We start from the raw sequence: 19,377 nt of genomic DNA on the forward strand, positions 1-19,377 counted from the left end.
ACTGGCCGCTGAGGACAACTACTGAGAGGGCCCGCCTCCTGCCAAGGGCATTCTCTACCGTCTATTGGTTGCTGCGTCTGTCAATACCGTCGCAGTGCATCCCGGGAGCTGCAGTCCGGCAATTCGGCTTGCGGGCCTGCGCAGGGGCGTGCGTAGTGGGCGGAGCGAATCGCGCCGCTGACTTCCGGCCCGGAGACTGAGGGAGTTTGTGCAGTCGCGAGTGCTGGTATCCGGTGAGTTGTCCGCATCCTTGCGGCTGGCGGGATTAGCGGCTGGGCCCTGCGACGGCCGAGGAGCCCCTCCCTGCTGGGAGTCTTCTCCGAGGCGTTTGGGTCCGGCCCCGATGGGCGTCTCCGTGGGACAGGCAGCCTCCCTCAGGCCGGGCGTCCCCAGACGCGCCGCGGTCACCGTGCCCCGCTCCCACCGCGCGGATCACCCCGAGCCTGAGCGCCGGCGCCCCGGGACCCCCTGGCCTGACCCTGCTCATCTCGTCCCTGTCTCGCCCACTCCCTCCTCATCCACAGTGCCTGACCCTGGCACCGAGTGCGTTCTGAGTACTCAATAAATAGTTACTAAGTGAAAAACCTATCAACCTGGCTCCCCATCCTCATGCTGCATTTTTTTCCGACTGTTTGGGCCATCGCTAGAGTGAAGTAAAATTTTCAGAGAACAGCATTTTAAAATTTAACGATGAGTGGGAGGTAAGGGGTCAAAAGGAGTCAAGAGGGGTGCAGGTTCCGCCTTCTGCATGAAGTTAGAAGAGCTTTTATTATTCTTCAGCCAGGTAAGGCACAGGATGAACATAATGAAGGCAAGGGGTGCAGGTTCTAGTCCTGGCCTTTCTGCCTAGGAGTTGTGCTGTGTGATGCTTTAGACAAGATACTTCATCGCTCTCAGTTTTTTTGGCTAAAAAGCAGTGCTAACAATAATAATGCCCTTGATTTCTCTATCTATAGAAGCACTGAAATGTAAAGAGAATTTAAGTGAAGGCAGTTCAAGTTGTTTGAGAAACGGGAACCCAAATCCATTTTTAAAATATAAAAAAAATTCTTTAATTTTTAAAAAACATTTACCATCTTAACCATTTTTAAGTGTACAGCTCAGTAGTCCTGAGTATATTCATATTGTTGTGCATGCTGGATCCATTTTAATACCACATGGTGAGGGTGTATCAGCCCCTGTAGAAAATGTAAATTACGATCTGCTTTAATCTGTGTTTTAAGTAGTTAAAAACCAACACAAACTCATTAAAAAAAGACTGCCTTCGCCAGTGCAGTGGCTCACACCTGTAATCCCAGCACTTTGGGAGGCCAAGGTGGGAGGATCACTTGAGCACAGGAGTTTGAGACCAGCCTGGGCAACATAGTGAAACCCCACCTCTACAAAAAATACAAAAGTTAGCCTCTATTTAAAATTATTTTTAAGGTCAGGCATGGTGGCTTATACTTGTAATCCTAACACTTTGGGAGGTTAAGGTGGGAGGATCGCTTGAGTTCAGGAGTTTGAGACCATCCTGGCAACAGAGTGAGACTCCATCTCTAAAGATAAAGAAATAAAATTATTTTTAAAAGTTATTTATTGTTTAATTTTAAATTATATAAAAGTATTTTTAAAATTAACTCTTAAAAAAATAAAATATTGCCTTACATAAACTGGCCTTGGAGATCCCAACATGTTGTCAAGACTTGAGTATATTGTCCTCTTGTAAACAGGCTCACTCCTGTGATGGAAGAGTGGAGTAGAGAGTGGGACATAGTTGCAGACAACTCTGGTCTTACATTTGCCCAATTTAGCAATTCCCAGAAAATTAAGAGCTTTCCCTACCTCTCATGTAAAATCTGCGAAAATTTTGATAGGCTTAGCTGTGTGTCATATGCCCACTTCTGGGGAAGTGGGTATTGTAATTAATATCCCCACCAGAACCAATGAGAGGGACTTTTTTTTTTTTGAGACAGAGTCTCACTCTTGTTGCCCAGTCTGGAGTGCACCACTCTTGTGTGCTGAGTGCGATTTTGGGTGGGAGCCACAGAGGAGTCCCTGGTCTGGGTGGGGCCATCTGGTCGTCAGAAAGCAGAGGCCTCAAAAGACATCTCAAAAGGCCAATCTTAGGTTCTACAATCGTGATCTTATTTAATTGGGGAAGTTGCAAATCTTGTGAACTCTGGATAATCATTTCATTATGCCTACACCTTAGCAGAATTCAGGCCCCTCTCATCCTCCTAACCTAGTGGTCTTTAATTAGTTTTACAAAGGCAGTTTAGTTTTGGGAAGGGTTATTATCATTCAAACTATAAACTAAATTTCTCCCAAAGCTAGCTTGGCCCACGCCCAGGAATGACCAAGGGCAGTTTGGAGGTTAAGAGCAAGATGGAGTTGGTTAGATCCTGTCTCTTTTAGTGTCATAATCTTCTCACTGTTAATGGTTTTTTCAAAGGCAGTTTCACTATTTCTAGTGTTTTGGATCCTTGGTGTAGATTTGTGGAGGGAGTAAAGGAAAGGGATAGAAAGTAAATCACAAGAACCAGAGTGAAAGAATGTCTGATAGGTTTATACTGTCTTTTTCCATCGTCTTCAGACATCCTTGAAAGTTGAGCCCTTTTTTTCAGCTGTGAGTCTCTGCGCATGTCTGACACTCTCATGTCCCACGGATTACAGAAAGACATTCCTTGCAGGAGAACATGGCTTCCCAGTGATGTGGGAAAGATGGACTCTGATCTCCAGGGTAGAAGTGGCAACCAGAGTAAGCCAGTTCGTTGAAGCAAATGGCTGCAGTGAAGAGTACCGAGGCACACCCATCCTCAAACAAGGATCCCACACAGGGCCAGAAATCAGCCCTCCAGGGTAACAGCCCTGACTCCGAGGCCTCCCGTCAGCGCTTCAGGCAGTTTTGCTACCAGGAGGTAACTGGCCCCCATGAAGCTTTTAGCAAACTCTGGGAACTCTGTTGTCAGTGGCTGAGGCCGAAGACCCACTCGAAAGAGGAAATCCTGGAGCTGCTGGTTTTGGAGCAGTTTCTGACTATCTTGCCAGAGGAGATCCAGACCTGGGTGAGGGAGCAGCATCCAGAAAACGGCGAGGAAGCTGTGGCTCTGGTTGAGGATGTACAGAGAGCTCCTGGACAACAGGTGAGAAAAGGAAGTCGGAACTTTGTGGTTTTGGTTATGAAGCTGTTGGGGAATCCAGTTACTGGAGAGGTGCTTGGTTGAGAAACACACAGTAGCCCTCTGCTGCCCACAGGTCTTGGCTATCTTGGGTTGGTCCTATGCCCTTATAATCGGGAAGAATTTCTCATCTGTGGATACAGCTGCTAGACATTCATATATTTAGTAATGTTTGAAGTCCCTAATTAAAGTGGTAAAAACACTCAGAAAAATTCTTGAAAACAAGGCCAGGGAAAGGACAACTCTCCTTCATTCAGGGGATGGAGGAAAACTAGAGATGCTAGTGAATGAAAATCTAGTTTAATGCTAGGAGCTTCTTTGAGGGCAGAGTGACATGTGTTGTACACTCAACAAAATTATATTAGAGCCAGGCCTTGCCCTGGTTCTTGCTGCCGGGATTAAGCGTTCAGTTTGGGACACTGATGGATTCATAAAATATCCTCTTACAGTCAGGACTAGGCCTGAGATCTGATCAGTGTAACCAGCTTATATCTTCTTGGAGCGGGGAGGTGGGAAAGGCACAGGAAGAGGAAAAGTAACACGCCAGCTTCGGTTGTGGAAGAGTTGGTAGGAGGAAGGCAACTGAAATTGAGTAAGTCTGGGAGAGGCCTAGAGTAATGGAGGGCACAGGTCAGAGGAACATTGGTCAGCCTGAGTGGGTCTGTGATCAGAGCAGGAAGCAGCTCGCTGGGTGCCAGAGTCTGCATGGCTGGAATGGGAAGGACCTAGGCAGCAGATATGCTTGTGTTTCCCAGTGAGGAGGTAGGGATGTGCACGGGCTGTGGGAAGAGGAACGAGTGAAGGGGGATGTAGATGAAATTTGGTAGGATTGAAGAGTTAGTACTTTTGACTTAATTTAGAGAGGGGAAGAGCAGCTTGATGGTGATGCATCAGGGAAGAAGTTGAGGAAATTAGTCTGAAATCTGTGGGAATGGGACTCTTATTCCTAAGTAAGATTGAATGGAGAGGTGCAGTAGCACTTGTATGAAGGTAGAGCTTGGAGAACTGAACTATTGTAAATAGAGTGGGAATCCCAGTATACCAAAAGTCATCCTAGCCCAGTTCCCCTTCCATCACTCTGTTTGATGGTCTCTCCTCTTCTTATCCTTAACCATGTCGGAATCACCGTTAGGTTTATTTATTTATTTTTTGACACGGTCTTTGTCTGTCACTTAGGCTGGAGTGCAGTGGCATGAATGCGGCTCACTGCAGTCTCAACCTCCTGGGTTCAAGTGATCCTCTTGCCTCAGCCCCCCAAGTAGCTGAGACTACAGGTGCATGCCACCATGCCCAACTAATTTTTGTTTTTTACTACAGATGAGGTTTTGCCATGTTGCTCAGGCTGGTCTTGACCTTCTGAGCTCAGGCAGTCCACCCACCTCAGCCTCCCAAAGTGTTGGGAATACAGGTGTGAACCATTGTGCCCGGCCCACACTCTTAATATAAAAGAAAACAGTGCAGGAGTGTATAGGTTAAACACCTATTTGAAACCTAATTTATTAGTCCGTTCTTACACTGCTATAAGGACATACCCAAGACTGGATAATTTATAAAGAGAAGAGGTTTAATTGACTCACAGTTCTGTATGGCTGGGGAGGCCTCAGGAAACTTACAGTCATGGCGGAAGGGGAAGCAAACACGTCCTTCTTCACATGGCAGCAGGAAAGAGAAGAATGAGAACTGAGTGAAGGGGGAAGCCGTGAGAACTTACTATCACTAGAACAGCATGGAGGAAACTGCCCCCATGATTCAATTACGTCCCACTAGGTCCCTCCCATGACACGTGGGGATTATGGGAACTACAATTGAAGATGAGATTTGGGTGGGGACACAGCCAAACCGTATCACCTATCATGAAAATTAAGGAGAGAGCAAGAAGTGGAGGTGGGTAGTAGTAATGGAGGTTGATATAATTTCTCAGGACCCCACTTGCCTCTCTGTACCTCTCTTCATTCCCTTTAAGAGTGTTTGTTATAAGCATGGGACTTAAAGAATGAAGATGGCTCTGAAAGACAAAAGTTGATTTTCAGTGACTGTGATATTGGGGATTTTACAGTGAACAGGACAGACACGGCCCCTGGCGTGCTGGAGCCCGCAGTCCATGGGGGAAACAGACAATCATAAATCAAAAGTAAACCATAAAGATCATTTCAGATGAGTGCTTGGAAGGAAATGAGCAGAGTGATGTGATAACTGGAGTGTTGGGAGATAGGTTGTGAGGCAGGGCCTCTCTGAGTGACACTGAAGGAGAAGAAGGAACCAGTTGTCCCAAGAGCTGGGAGGAGAGTACTCCAGACAGAGGGCACAGCACATACCAAGAGCCTAAGGTGGGAAAAGACTGGGCAGGTTTGAGAGGAAGAAGGGAGGGCTTGTGGCTGGAGCTCAGAGACTGGGGAAGAGTACCGTGAGAGAAAGGGAGGAGGCAGGGCAGAATGATGCTGGGCCTTTTAGGCTGCGAAGAGGAGTTTGGATTTTATTCTGTGTGCAGTGGGAAGCCACTGAAGAGTGTTGTTACTACGGAGGGACAGGACTCTAGATTTTAAAAAGATCACACTGGATTCCATGTAGAGAGAATGGATTGGAGGATCCAGCAGTAGAGAGGATGCAGACAGCAGATAGTATCCTGGACCCTGATGGAGCCATAAGGTGAAGAGAGAGGACCAATGCGAGGTCTCTTTTGAAGACAGAACTGATACTGGATTTGGGGGGCAGAGGAAATGGCCTAGTGCTGAAGTCATGGGGGTTTGCTAAAGTGAAAGCTGACATTCTCTCTTCTAACAAATATATTTCAGTTTTTAACAGTTCTGGTGTGTCAGGCTCTATGCTAGGTGCTGTCATATAAATAATCTTAACCACTTCAGAGAGTTTTTTTTTGTTTTTGAGACAGAGTCTTGCTGTGTTGTCCACGCTGGAGTGCAGGGGCGTGATCTTGGATCACTGCAACCTCCGCCTCCTGGGTTCAAGTGATTCTCCTGCCTCAGCCTCCCAAGTAGCTGAGGTTACAGATTCACACCACTATGCCCAGCTAATGTTTGTATTTTTAGTAGAGACAAGGTTTCACCATGTTGCCAGGCTGGTCTTGAACTCCTGACCTCACATGATCTGCCTGCCTCGGCCCCCCAAAGTGCTGGGATTACAGGCGTAAGCTACTGCACCCTCAAAGACCTAATTCTATTAATTTTTATTTTATTACAGCAGCAATACAGTGGCTCCTAGATGTTTCTCTTCTGCTTCCTTATGTTACACATTATTTTTTAACACCACTCTTAGGAGTTGTAAAGTCCAGCTTAGGCAGGAATTTGTAGTGATAGATAATGGGGTCTGTTCTCAGGTCCCAGATTCTGAGAAGGCCTTGAAAGTACTCATGGAGGAGATGGCCTCTTTGGGAGCAACCAGAGAATCACTGAGATCTCAATGGAAACAGGAGGTTCAGCCAGAGGAACCGACTATTAGGGGATCACAGAGCTCACACCAAAGACCAGGGGAACAGTCAGAAGGTAAGCAGAAGCCTCTGTCCTCACCTGAGGCAGGTGAGAAACAATCATTTACTGGAAACAAAGGTCTGAACTGGGTCCACCCAAGGGTTCCAGACTAAATGCCTTTGAAATATATCCAAAAACCAGCAGGGCGTGGTAGCTCACGCCTGTAATCCCAGTACCTTGGAAGACCAGACAGGCGGATCACCTGAGGTCAAGAGTTTGAGACCAGCCTTGCTAACATCATGAAACCCTGTTTTTACTAAAAATACAAAAAATTAGCTGGGCATGGTAATCCCAGCTACTCAGGAGGCTGAGGCAGGAGAATTGCTTGAACCCAGGAGGTGGAGGTTGCAGTGAGCCAAGATCGTGCCACTGTATTCCTCTCTGGGCTGTCTCAAAAAAAATAAATAAATAAATAAAAAATATATATATATATCTCCATATCCAAAAGCAAGATTACACATTTCAGTTGAGGGTAATAGCACTTAAAGTAGGAACAGAGATTATGTGTTAGCATAATTCTTTTTTATTACAATTCTGTTACTAAAGAATCAGGCGTCATTAAAGGTGAACATGGTTACCTTCACCTTCTGCACAGCAGTTTTTCATATACTTGAAGACATTAAATCCCCTTCCCCATCCAACTTAATCTTTTCCAGAAGACATTTTTATTATTTTTGCCTTTCTTCCAGAGCTCTATTTTTTGTTTTTACTTGTCTTAATTTTTTTAGAAAACTTTTTTTGTTTCTTTGTTTTCTGAGACGGAGTCTTGCTCTGTCACCCAGGCTGGAGTGCAGTGGCGCGATCTTGGCTCACTGCAAGCTCTGCCTCCCAGGTTCACGCCATTCTCCTGCCTCAGCCTCCTGAGTAGCTGGGACTAAAGCACCCGCCACCATGCCCAGCTAATTTTTTGTATTTTTAGTAGAGATGGGGTTTCACCATGTTAGCCAGGATGGTCTCGATCTCCTCACCTCGTGATCCGCCTGCCTCGGCCTCCCAAAGTGCTGGGATTACAGGCATGAGCCACCATGCCCAGCCTTAGAAAACTTTTTTTAACTAAAAAAATTATCTTGGCTGGGTGCGATGGCTCATGCCTGTAACCTCAGCACTTTCGGAGGCTGAAGCGGGAAGACAGCTTGAGCCTAGGAGTTCGAGACCAACCTGGGCAACATAACAAGATCTTGTCTCTACCAAAAAAAAAAAAAAAATTTTTTTTAATTGAAGTTCACATAACATAAAATTAACCATTTCAAAGTGAACAATTCAGTTATGCTTAGTACATTCACAGTGTTATGCAGCCATCACCTCTGTCTAGTTTCAAAACATTTTTATCATCCCGAAAAGGAAACCTTGTACCCATTAAACAGTTGCTCCCCATTCTGTTTCCATGGATTTACCTGTTCTGGACATTTCATGTAAGTTGAATCACATGTATTATGTGACCTTTTGTGTCTGCCTTCTTTCACTTTTCATGTTTTGAGCATGTATCAGTACCTTTGTTCCTTTTGATGGCTGAATAATATTCCATTGCATGGATATTCCAAGGGTCTATATTTTTATAAGTCTTTTTCCATGAAGTAATTTGGCTAGATACCTGCTGCCTTTTCTGTTTAATTGAAAGCTGCCATTACAGGTTGCTAGGTAAGTTTTTTTAAGAGACAGGGTCTTGCTCTGTCGCCCAGGCTGGAGTGCAGTGGTGCCATCATAGTTCACTGCTGCCTCAAACTGCTGGGTTCAAGCAGTCCTCCTGCCTCAGCCTCCCAAAGTGCTGGGAATACAGGCATGTGCCACCACACCCAGCCTGAAAAACACTGTGTCTTGATGATGTTTAAGTTGGCAAACCTGTGTTGATAAACTGGAAAATTGTCTAAGAGATTTTAGTTTTTTTTGTTTTGTTTTGTTTTTTTTTGAGATGGAGTTTCACTCTTGTCGCCCAGGCTGGAGTGTAGTGGCATGATCTCGGCTCACTGCAATCTCTGCCTCCTGGGTTCCAGTGATTCTCTTGCCTCAGCCTCCTGAGTAGCTGGGATTACAGGTGCCTGCCACCACGCCTGGCTAATTTTTTGTATTTTTAGTAGAGACAGGGTTTCGCCATGTTCGGCAGGCTGGTCTCGAACTCCTGACCTCAGGTGATCTGCCCGCCTCAGCCTCCCAAAGTGCTGGGATTACAGGTGTGAGCCACCGCACCCAGCCAATTTTAGTTTTTTTTTAAGCAAAGTAAATACTCTTGTCAACATCTTTATAAACTTTGCCACTTAGCATTTATTTCCTTTTAATCCTTGGGAACACCTGTGTTCTGTGTGTGATTTCCAAGGCTTTGGGACAGCAGGGGGCTGTGAGTAAAGAGAAGCAGGACTTGCTGCCTTCCAGGCTAGGCTCCCTCTGCTTCCCAGGCCCATGGGCCACTCACAGATCTGGAGTGTTGTCACCTCCCCAAGGGTCACATACCTCTGAGTTGCCACTGAAGTTCCATTAGTAAGTCGTAAACATGATTCATTTTATTTGTACAATTTTTTTTAATTTTCCTATATTTTTAAGCAATGTCACAGTCATATTTGTACAATTCTTGAAGTTGGAGACTTAAAAAATGTATTATCTTGGTCTGAAAAATATAAAAGGTTTCTGTTACTGTGGTATTTTAGAGTACTGTGGTTATCTTTGGATGGCAGGGCTATGGAGAGATTTTTGTTTTCCCACTATGATTGTCTTTTTTTCCGTGACATGTATATATTTCTTTAAAATGAAAGAAAAGAAAAAGCTTTTATGCCAAGAGGAATCTCATGAATGGAACTTCTCAACTCACAGAGGCCATGAGCTCTGGCAGTGGTTCTCAAACTTGAGTTTGCCTCAGACTCATTCGGAGGTGGGAGAGTGATGATACAGAGTCCTAGGCCCCACCTCCAGAATTTCTGATTCAGATCTGAGGTGGAGCCCCAGAATTTGTGTTTCTGATGGGTTGCCAGGGGCTGCTGATGCGGCTGGCCCAGGAGCCCACTTTGAGAGCTTCTGCTCTGTGCTGTGGTGTGGAAGCCGCCCTCTAATAGGGGCTGTTTTTTCCCCCAGCCTGGCTTGCTCCTCAGGCTCCCAGGAACCTGCCTCAAAACACAGGTCTCCACGACCAGGAGACAGGTGCTGTGGTCTGGACAGCTGGGTCCCAGGTGAGCTGTGGTTGATGCCTTCTGTCTCCTGAGTACCCACTCTCACCCCAAAACCCTCTTCATTTCCAAAGACATGAGAAAGATTCTGTGTGGTCCATGGGGCTTCTGGGGTCATTTTGATTCTGTCCATTCTGACATCATCACATGGCTCAGAACCTGTCCCACTGGGAGCTGACCTCCCCTGCCTTTGCCTTGCCCCCGATCTGACAACTGTGATCCTGTCTCTGCCCCCACCCCAGGCTAGAGTGGTGCTATTTTATCGGTAGCAGCAGCTCCAGTGTTGTTACAGGGACCAGCCACGTGTGACAACAGAGCTGTATCCCTCTGTCAGCAAGAATGGATGTGCCCAGGCCCTGCACAAAGGGCCCTCTACAGGGGTGCCACGCAGAGGAAGGACAGACACGTCTCTCTGGGTAAGGATCCATCATCCCTCCAGGTCCGGGTGGATGTGTTCAGTTGTTCAGAGAGGCTGAAAGGACTTGAGAGGGAGGGAGACAGAGGGAATGGGGAGACTGTTGGGTGGAGGGAAAGGAGGAAGTAAATGGGGAACCAGAGCAGGCAAGAGAGACACAGGCAGAGATCAAAAGAAAGGGGCAGCATGTGTGACCGGCAGTCAAGAACATGGGAGGTGAAGGGTGACAGGGTGGAGAAGCAAAATGTGATAGCGAGACAGAGTCAGAACAAGCAGTCCAGAGCCGGAGCCAGACAGGTGGCCACCAGGAGCACACATGTGCTCATGCACACAGGTAGCAGTAGTCGCTCCCAAGTTTCTCCAGTGGCAGAGGAGATTAACAAATAAAACCACCCAACCGGGACAGTCTACTATGCCCAGGCCTTCCGGGAGGAACCAGGCCCTTTCCCAGCATCTCAGGACACTTGGGGAAGGTTCTGCCAAGCAGACCGCTCTCTTGCCTTTCTGAAATCAGTTCTGTCCCATCTGGGCCAAATGCCTCCTCCTCAGAGCAGCCTCCCTGACCATCCAGATTCAGAAACAGACACTGTGCAGCTCACTGGGCCTAGATGTCTCCTCTGCTGCTTCACATGCAGGGTTCTCCTGGCTAAGCCCAGGGTGGGAGGGACTACACAAGGCTGTGAACACAGGCCCTGTGACACTGCCCCTGCCTCACTCTACAATGTTGCCCTCCCCAGTGGTGTGTGGTTTTTCCCTGCTCTGCCCCTGCGATCCCTCCCCTCCTTTGCCAGGAACTCCAGGTTTCCTGGCTTCAGCATGTGCCATTTCTTGCTGCTTCTTCAGGCTTCTGCACCTTATCTTTGTCCAGTTGCAGGAGAGTATAGTGTCTGTTTGAACTCTGTATTGAGATTTGTATTACTAAGTATATATGGATAATACAATAAGGTGAGATATAAATATTTTTGTACTTGTGATTTTTAACTTATTAGGTGACATTCACATGACATAAAATTAACCACTGTAAAGTGAACAATTCTTTGGCATCTAGCACTTTCAGAGTGTTGTATAATTACCACCACGTCCAGTTCCAGAACTTGTCCATCACTCCAAAGTAAGATCCCACAACCATCCAGCAGTTTCTCCCCGTCCTCCCCCTGCAAGCCCCTGGCAGACACCAGTCTTCATTCTGTCTCTATGGATTGAGCTATTCTGAATATTTCATGTAATGGTACCTATAATTTTAACTGCTACAACATTAGGCTTATTGAATGAGGGCTTGTAGTCCCCACACACTTTTGGTTTCTTGTCAACCATTCAGGATCCTTTAAAATTAGAGGTAAGAGTTGAGACAGAATGTGAGAGGACAAGTCATTCTTTCCACAAATATTAATTTAGTGCCTACAGTATCTCAGACCTAGTTCTAGGTCGTTAGGGATACAACAGTGAACAAACAGATAAAGATTCCTGCCCTGTGGGAAGAGACAGACCATAGCATAATCAGTAAGCGGCAGAAGATGCTAGAGGGCAATAAGCACGATGGGAGAGAAGCAGCACCAGAGCAGAGTGATGGGAGTGCCAGGGCAGAGGTTGGTTTGCAGTTTTCAGGTTGGGTCCTCAGGGTCGCCCTCATTGAGAAAATGACATTTGAAAAGACTTGCCGAAGGAGGAGGGATGAGCCACGCAGCCATATCCTACATGGAGGAGGAGTGTAAGACAGACGCAATGACTTGGACTGGAGCGAGGTGGGCATGCCAGTTCACTGGCACAGAGTACACCCATGAGTAATGAGAAAACGAGCTCAGAAAGCCAGATCAAATGAGTGCTGCCAGCTGAGACTGAGAGGGAGCAATTAGAAACTTTTATAACAATTTGACACTGCTGCACTATTCGGTTGCATTTTTATTGTATTTTACAAAAGAAATAAGCACAAGACTCCTGTCCTTCATAGATAATTTGAGAAGTACTAATATAGGATCATGAGGCCCTACATGAAGGACTTTCTTCTTCTGAGTGAAATGGGGGAGACTTGTGCAGTTCTGGGCAGAGGAGTAAGTTTTAAAAGGACCACTTTGAGTATTTCACTTTATTTGGCACTTAACTCTACGTAAACATTTATTTGTGTCTCTTTGCTAGAGACTTCTATAGGACTGTGACCTCCTTTTTTTTTTTTTTTTTTTTTTTTTTTGAGACGGAGTCTCGCTCTGTCGCCCAGGCTGGAGTGCAGTGGCGCAATCTCTGCTCACTGCAAGCTCCGCCTCCCGGGTTTCCGCCATTCTCCTGCCTCAGCCTCTCCGAGTAGCTGGGACTACAGGCGCCCACCACCACGCCCAGCTAATTTTTTTTTTTTTTTGTATTTTTAGTAGAGACGGGGTTTCACTGTGGTCTCGATCTCCTGACCTCGTGATCCGCCCGCCTCGGCCTCCCAAAGTGCTGGGATTACAAGCGTGAGCCACCACGCCCGGCCAAGACTGTGACCTCCTTGAAGGCAGAGTTCATGTAATATTTATATTTATTTCTCAGAAACTGGCATTGTAGGCACTCAGTGTTAGTTACATTGAATAACAAAGGAGGGGACTCCCTCTGGCTGTTGGGTTGAAAGTAGACCGTAGAAGGTCCAGAGTGGAAGCAAGAAGACCAGATAGGCTATGCAGTGATCCAGGCATGAGGTGATGGTGGCTCAGCGTGGAGTAGAGGGGGTGACAAGAAGAGGCTGGTGCCCTTCAGAGCATCATGACCAGATGTTGGAATGCACTTGCTGGGACAGCTCTAGTCAAATCTGTCATCATGAACTGGCCCAGATGGGCAGCAGGTGTGTGTGGTGAGGGTTCTTTAGTAGCCAGTCATCCTGAACTGCTCTTCTCAGGTGTTTACTACTCATTCTTACCTTGGTGTGTTAACTGCTGTCGTTTAGTTTCCTGTATCTACAAGGATGACAAGACATATAAACAGATAGAGATGGGCCGGATGAGGAGGTATTCCTGTATCAGGGAGGGAACAGGCAGATATATCCTTACAACCAGCTCCTCTGTCCCCTGAATCTTTTGCTTTCCTTGAGTATCAGCTTTCACTGTGTCCTCTTATGTGGCCGCCATCAGGAAGTCCCACAACTGTCAAGGCAGGCAAGCCACTACCCTTATTGCCAGCCACCTCTCCAGGAGAAATGAGTAGGATTGAGGATAATTAAAGATAAATTAAAAAGGCAGCTTTAGTAAATAACCCTACAAGTCCTTCTCAGTGGAGGGAATGTCTTTTATATTATACTAAAAGTTTTCATGTTTTAGACAAAAAGCCACAGTGAGATTTCTTCCTAGAAATAACAATAGCCAGCTGTAGCACAGTTTGAGAAACCAGGATGTAACTTCTTTTTTTTTTTATATACTTTAAGTTTTAGAGTACATGTGCACAACATGTAGGTTAGTTACATATGTATACATGTGCCATGTTGGTGTGCTGCACCCAGTAACTCGTCATTTAACATTAGGTATATCTCCAAATGCTATCCCTCCCCCCTCTCCTCACCCCACAACAGTTCCCGGAGTGTGATGTTTCCCTTCCTGTGTCCATATGTTCTCACTGTTCATTTCCCACCTATGAGTGAGAACATGCGGTGTTTGGTTTTTTGTCCTTGTGATAGTTTGCTGAGAATGATGGTTTCCAGCTTCATCCATGTCCCTACAAAGGACATGAACTCATCAGTTTTTATGGTTGCATAGTATTCCATGGTGTGTATGTGCCACATTTTCTTAATCCAGTCTATCATTGTTGGACATTTGGCTTGGTTCCAAGTCTTTGCTGTTGTGAATGAACAGTGCTGCAATAAACATACATATGCATATGTCTTTATAGCAGCATGATTTATAATCCTTTGGGTATATACCCAGTAATGGGATTGCTGGGTTAAATGGTATTTCTAGTTCTAGATCCCTGAGGAATCGCCACACTGACTTCCACAATGGTTGAACTAGTTCACGGTCCCACCAACAGTGTAAAAGTGTTCTGTTTCTCCACATCCTCTCCAGCACCTGTTGTTTCCTGACTTTTTAATGATCACCATTCTAACTGGTGTGAGATGGTATCTCATTGTGGTTTTGATTTGGCATTTCTCTGATGGCCAGTGATGATGAGCATTTTTTCATGTGTCTCTTGGCTGCATAAATGTCTTCTTTTGAGAAGTGTCTGTTCATATCCTTTGCCCACTTTTTGATGGGGTTGTTTTTTTCTTGTAAATTTGTTGGAGTTCATTGTAGATTCTGGATATTAGCCCTTTGTCAGATGAGTAGATTGCAAAAATTTTCTCCCATTCTGTAGGTTGCCTGTTCACTCTGATGGTAGTTTCTTTTGCTGTGCAGAAGCTCCTTGGTTTAATTAGATCCCATTTGTCAATTTTGGCTTTTGTTGCCATTGCTTTTGGTGTTTTAGACATGAAGTCCTTGCCCATGCCTATGTCCTGAATGGTAGTCCCTAGGTTTTCTTCTACGGTTTTTATGGTTTTAGGTCTAACGTTTAAGTCTTTAATCCATCTTGAATTAATTTTTGTGTAAGGTGTAAGGAAGGGATCCAGTTTCAGCTTTCTACATATGGCTAGCCAGTTTTCCCAGCACCATTTATTAAATAGGGAATCCTTTTCCCATTTCTTGTTTTGTCAGGTTTGTCAAAGATCAGATGGTTGTAGATATGCAGCATCATTTCTGAGGGCTCTGTTCTGTTCCATTGGTCTATATCTCTATTATTGTACCAGTACCATGCTGTTTTGGTTACTGTAGCCTTGTCGTATAGTTTGAAGTCAGGTAGCATGATGCCTCCAGCTTTGTTCTTTTGGCTTAGGATTGACTTGGCAATGCGGGCTCTTTTTTGGTTCCGTATAAACTTTAAAGTAGTTTTTTCCAATTCTGTGAAGAAAGTCATTGGTAGCTTGATGGGGACAGCATTGAATCTATAAATTACCTTGGGCAGTATGGCCATTTTCATGATATTGATTCTTCCTACCCATGAGCATGGAATTCTCTCTCTGTCATCAGGCTGGAGTGCAGTGGCACAGTCTCAGCTTACTACAACCTCTGCCTCCTGGGTTCCAGTGATTCTTCTTCCTCAGCCTCTCGAGTAGCTGAGACTACAGGCGCACGGCACTACACCCAGCTATTTTTTTTTTGTATTTTTAGCAGAGATGGGATTTCATCATGTTGGCCAGGATGGTCTCGATCTCTTGACCTCGTGATCTGCCCGCCTTGACCTCCCAAAGTGCTGGGATTACAGGTGTGAGCCACCGCGCCCAGCCTAGGATGTAACTTTTTACACTTGATCTTAGCCAAAAGGCCGAGAAGCGATTGGATGTAACTTTTTAAGCTGCCAAAACCACGCACTGCAGTATGTACAGTCCTCCATGATCTAACTGACAGATCTGATTGACCTATTCTTTGTCCCCCAGCAACAGGTGTGCCCTGGGGCTATGAAGAGACCAAGACACTCCTGGCTATTCTTAGTAGTTCTCAATTTTATGGAAAACTCCAGACCTGTCAGCAGAACAGCCAGATCTACAGGGCCATGGCGGAAGGACTCTGGGAGCAGGGTTTTCTGCGGACCCCAGAACAGTGTCGCACCAAGTTCAAAAGCCTACCATTGAGTTACCGCAAAGTGAGGAGAAGCCGCGTGCCTGAGCCTTGTATCTTTTATGAGGAAATGGATGCTCTTTCAAGCTCCTGGGTCTCTGCACCTCCTATGGCAAGCGATGCTGTACCTGGCCAAGAAGGAAGTGATATTGAGGCTAGAGAGCTGAATCACCAGAATGGGGAACCCACGGAGGTAGAAGATGGCACTGTGGGTGGTGCAGACAGGGATGAAAAGGACTTCAGGAATCCTGGCCAGGAAGTCAGGAAACTTGACCTGCCAGTGCTGTTCCCAAACAGATTTGGTAAGACTCCCTTGGCGCTGATGGTCAAAGGATGGCAAAGTCCACTTTAGAGGCCATTAGCCTAGCAGTTGAGTAGGAGCTGTCACTGATCCTGGCATCATCATCATCTTGATGTGTGACCCTATCCAAGTTTTGGTTTTCATGGAGTTAAAAGATTATTTTCTTTGCATTTCACAGCCCTGATTTTGCATTTGCCAACCTCTTTCAACTAAGTTCATGTCATCTTTTCCCATGGAGTTTCACTATGCATTGTCAGACTGCTGGTTAGGCCTCCAGATCAGGTCCATCTTCTCCCTCCTCCTCTAGCATGGCCTTGCCTTTCACAGCCTGAGCCTATGGTAGCTGGGTACTTAGCACCTTGCTTTCTTCCTGTTTGAGCTGGCCAAGCCCAGGGTTGCCTTTTGTTATTCTGCTGCTAGAAGTTAGAACATTCAAGAATTGAGGGTACACATATAAACAGACTGGCAGATGACATAGAGCTTAATGTCTTGCCTCAGTTTGTCATTGTGTCAGAACATCTGAAAAAAGATAGGAGAAAAGTTGGAGTTGAGGGCATAATTTTCCTGTAATAATTTGGAGCTCAAAAATATTACAATTAGAAAATAAAAAGCTATTAATTAGCAGGAGACTTAATCAAATGAAGAATTTCAATTAGATACTTCTTCTATGTAGTATAGTTATAACTTTGCATTCCATTGTTTTCCTTCTTTATAGTCCATTGTATTTCTGTGGGTTTTTTTTTTTCAGGTTTTGAGATCAAGAATGAGATTAAAAAAGAAAATCTAAAATGGGATGATTCACAGGAAGTAGAAATAAACAAGGCTTTACAGAGAAAGTCCAGAGTAGTTTATTGGCACTCTGAGCTACAAAAAGGCTTGGAGAGTGAGCCAACATCAAGAAGGCAATGTAGAAATTCTCCAGGGGAGAGTGAGGAGAAAACTGCATCCCAGGAGAAGATGAGTCACCAGAGTTTTTGTGCCAGGGACAAAGCCTGTACACATATCCTCTGTGGGAAAAACTGCTTTCAGAGTGTGCACTCTCCCCACAAGCCAGCCCTTGAACTGGAAAAAGTATCTCGATGTCCCGAATGTGGGAAAACCTTTAGCCGAAGTTCTTATCTTGTTCGGCATCAGAGAATCCACACAGGCGAGAAGCCTCACAAGTGCAGTGAGTGCGGGAAAGGCTTTAGTGAGCGCTCCAACCTCACTGCCCACCTACGAACTCACACAGGGGAGAGGCCCTATCAGTGTTGGCAATGTGGGAAAAGCTTCAACCAGAGCTCCAGCCTCATTGTCCACCAGAGGACCCATACGGGGGAGAAGCCTTACCAGTGCATTGTCTGCGGAAAGAGATTCAACAACAGTTCCCAGTTCAGTGCTCACCGGCGCATCCACACTGGGGAGAGCCCATACAAGTGTGCAGAGTGTGGGAAAAGCTTCAACAATAACTCCCACTTCAGTGCCCACCGAAAAACCCACACTGGTGAAAAGCGTTACAGGTGTTCTCACTGTGAGAGAGGCTTCACTAAGAGCTCTGCCCTCACCCGTCATCAGATGGTACACATGAAAGCAGTACTCTCATCACAGGAAGGAAGAGATGTGTTATGAGTGTGTAGGAAGACTGTCAGATTAAGTTCCTCAGGTCAGCATGTATGAGCTTTCTTCTGCTGTGGAGAGATTTCGCCAGTCCCTGACTTTGCAACAGACCTACTGACTACTGGATCTTAAGACCCATGTCTAGGACCAGGAGTCAGCATAAGGACGCTGACCTCTCCTGGCTGTGCCTGTGACTCCAGAGTCCTATCTTCCTGTGACTTAAAGTTTTGATGGAGAGAAAGCTGTATGATTCATAAATTCTACCAGGAAACCAGGGTCTTCCTGTTCCTAGCACTGAGAATGGGCACCCAGTGGTCCGAGAACACTTTCTGGGCTAACATAGTCCTCACACAGGGCTGAGAAAGAAAGTGTCTCCTTTCCTGGGAAGCACATGTAAAAGTTAAGGGCCTGAATCTCTTCTAAACCAATAATTGACCTCTAGGCACCCACCATAATACTGCTACCTTCAGGGCAGAAGACACTACTCTTTGTAACCCAGCCACCACCAAAAAGCGAACAGAAAGAAGGAAGGAGGGTTAAGCCACTGGATAATACTGAATCTTTTTCCCTAAGTGACTTAACCTTAGAGCAAGCATAACATCCAGGTTAATTTTTTATAAGATTTCTCCTTTTATTATTGCCCTCATCATAGTTGCCGATTGTCTCTTAAAGTAAGTGGTTTATAGACATTACTATTTCTGATAATAATTTACAAACTACTATAAACAAATTTATAAACATTACTAATTTCTGATGAAAATAAAGTTGTTTCTCCCTCCACTTCCTTGGCCTTTGGTTGTAATTTTCTCCGTCAGAAACTATACTCATGCAGAAGCCTGCAGGGTCCTGAAAATGATGTATATAAATGTAGAGTCTGTTTCAGGGCAGTAGGACATGCAGAGAAGGAATAGGGGTAGGAAATGGGGAAGAGGAAATGAATTGGGTTGGGAAGGGTTTGTGCCATCATGAGAGGGAAGATCATAGAAACAAGGGAAAAACAAGGTTCACCAAGAGATTCTGACTCCTGAAGACTTTAGCAGATGAGAATGGTAGGTGAAAGGAAGGATGGATATGAGAAACACTAGGAACCAAACTTAAAATTCATCTATGATGAGTCACAGATAGTTAAACTTTTATGAAATTGCCATGGATAAAAAGTGGTAGAAGATAGGTACATTTGTCTATGGTTGGCTGGTGCACACAAGGTAGTAGGACATTTCCTAAGGTATGGTGAAAAACAAGCATCATGGTCTCTTGAGCTTTTTGAAAAGTTAAGCATTTGCCCTGAGAATACTTGCCAGCAGCACTTGGAGCTGCAGTGTTTACCCTGAGATAACTTTGCCACAAAATAGCTTGCTTTTATTATTTTTTGAGACAGGGTCTCTCTCTGTCACCCAGACTGGAGTGCAGTGGTGTGATCTCAGGTCACTGCAACCTCTGCATTCCAGGTTAAAGCAATTCTTGAGCCTCAGCCTCCCAAGTAGCTGTGACTACAGGCCTGCAACACCATGCCCGACTAACAGGGTTTCGCCATGTTGACCAGGCTGGTCTTGAACTGGCCTCAAGTGATCCTCCTGCCTCAGCCTCCCAAAATGTTGGGATTACAGGTGTGAGACACTGCTCCTGGCCATCTCGCTTTTATTATTTTCGCATTGCTCTAGTAT

The 19,377-nt window shown here is 45.5% G+C and overlaps 1 protein-coding gene and 1 long non-coding RNA gene across 12 annotated transcripts in view; one reads left to right on the forward strand and one right to left on the reverse strand.

Annotated features, from left to right (window-relative positions):
- Nucleotides 1-154: 154 nt before the first annotated feature.
- ZSCAN32 (zinc finger and SCAN domain containing 32) lies at nt 155-18,493 on the forward strand. Of its 11 annotated transcripts, XM_055241852.2 has the most exons (7): nt 158-233; nt 2,607-3,125; nt 6,493-6,658; nt 9,704-9,798; nt 10,088-10,211; nt 15,636-16,118; nt 16,866-18,493. In XM_055241852.2, the coding sequence occupies exons 2-7, from the start codon at nt 2,763-2,765 to the stop codon at nt 17,723-17,725; spliced, it is 2,091 nt and encodes a 696-aa protein (XP_055097827.1). In that variant the 5' UTR covers nt 158-233; nt 2,607-2,762; the 3' UTR covers nt 17,726-18,493. The 11 variants fall into 11 exon arrangements, with proteins under 11 accessions (XP_063472981.1, XP_055097827.1, XP_063472980.1 ...); XM_063616911.1 differs by lacking the exons at nt 6,493-6,658; nt 9,704-9,798 and having other exon boundaries at nt 155-233; nt 2,656-3,125; XM_063616910.1 differs by lacking the exons at nt 6,493-6,658; nt 9,704-9,798 and having other exon boundaries at nt 172-233.
- Nucleotides 2,528-19,377, reverse strand: part of LOC129462125 (uncharacterized) — a 34,119-nt gene continuing 17,269 nt past the window's right edge. Inside the window, exons 2-4 of the long non-coding RNA XR_008650770.2 lie at nt 9,089-9,242; nt 4,739-4,807; nt 2,528-3,114 (exon numbers count right to left, since the gene is read on the reverse strand). This is a non-coding gene — a long non-coding RNA (uncharacterized lncRNA). The remainder of the gene's footprint in view (nt 3,115-4,738; nt 4,808-9,088; nt 9,243-19,377) is intronic.

This window comes from Symphalangus syndactylus, chromosome 14, assembly GCF_028878055.3.
Source record: "Symphalangus syndactylus isolate Jambi chromosome 14, NHGRI_mSymSyn1-v2.1_pri, whole genome shotgun sequence".
Classification (NCBI taxonomy): Eukaryota; Metazoa; Chordata; class Mammalia; order Primates; family Hylobatidae; genus Symphalangus; species Symphalangus syndactylus.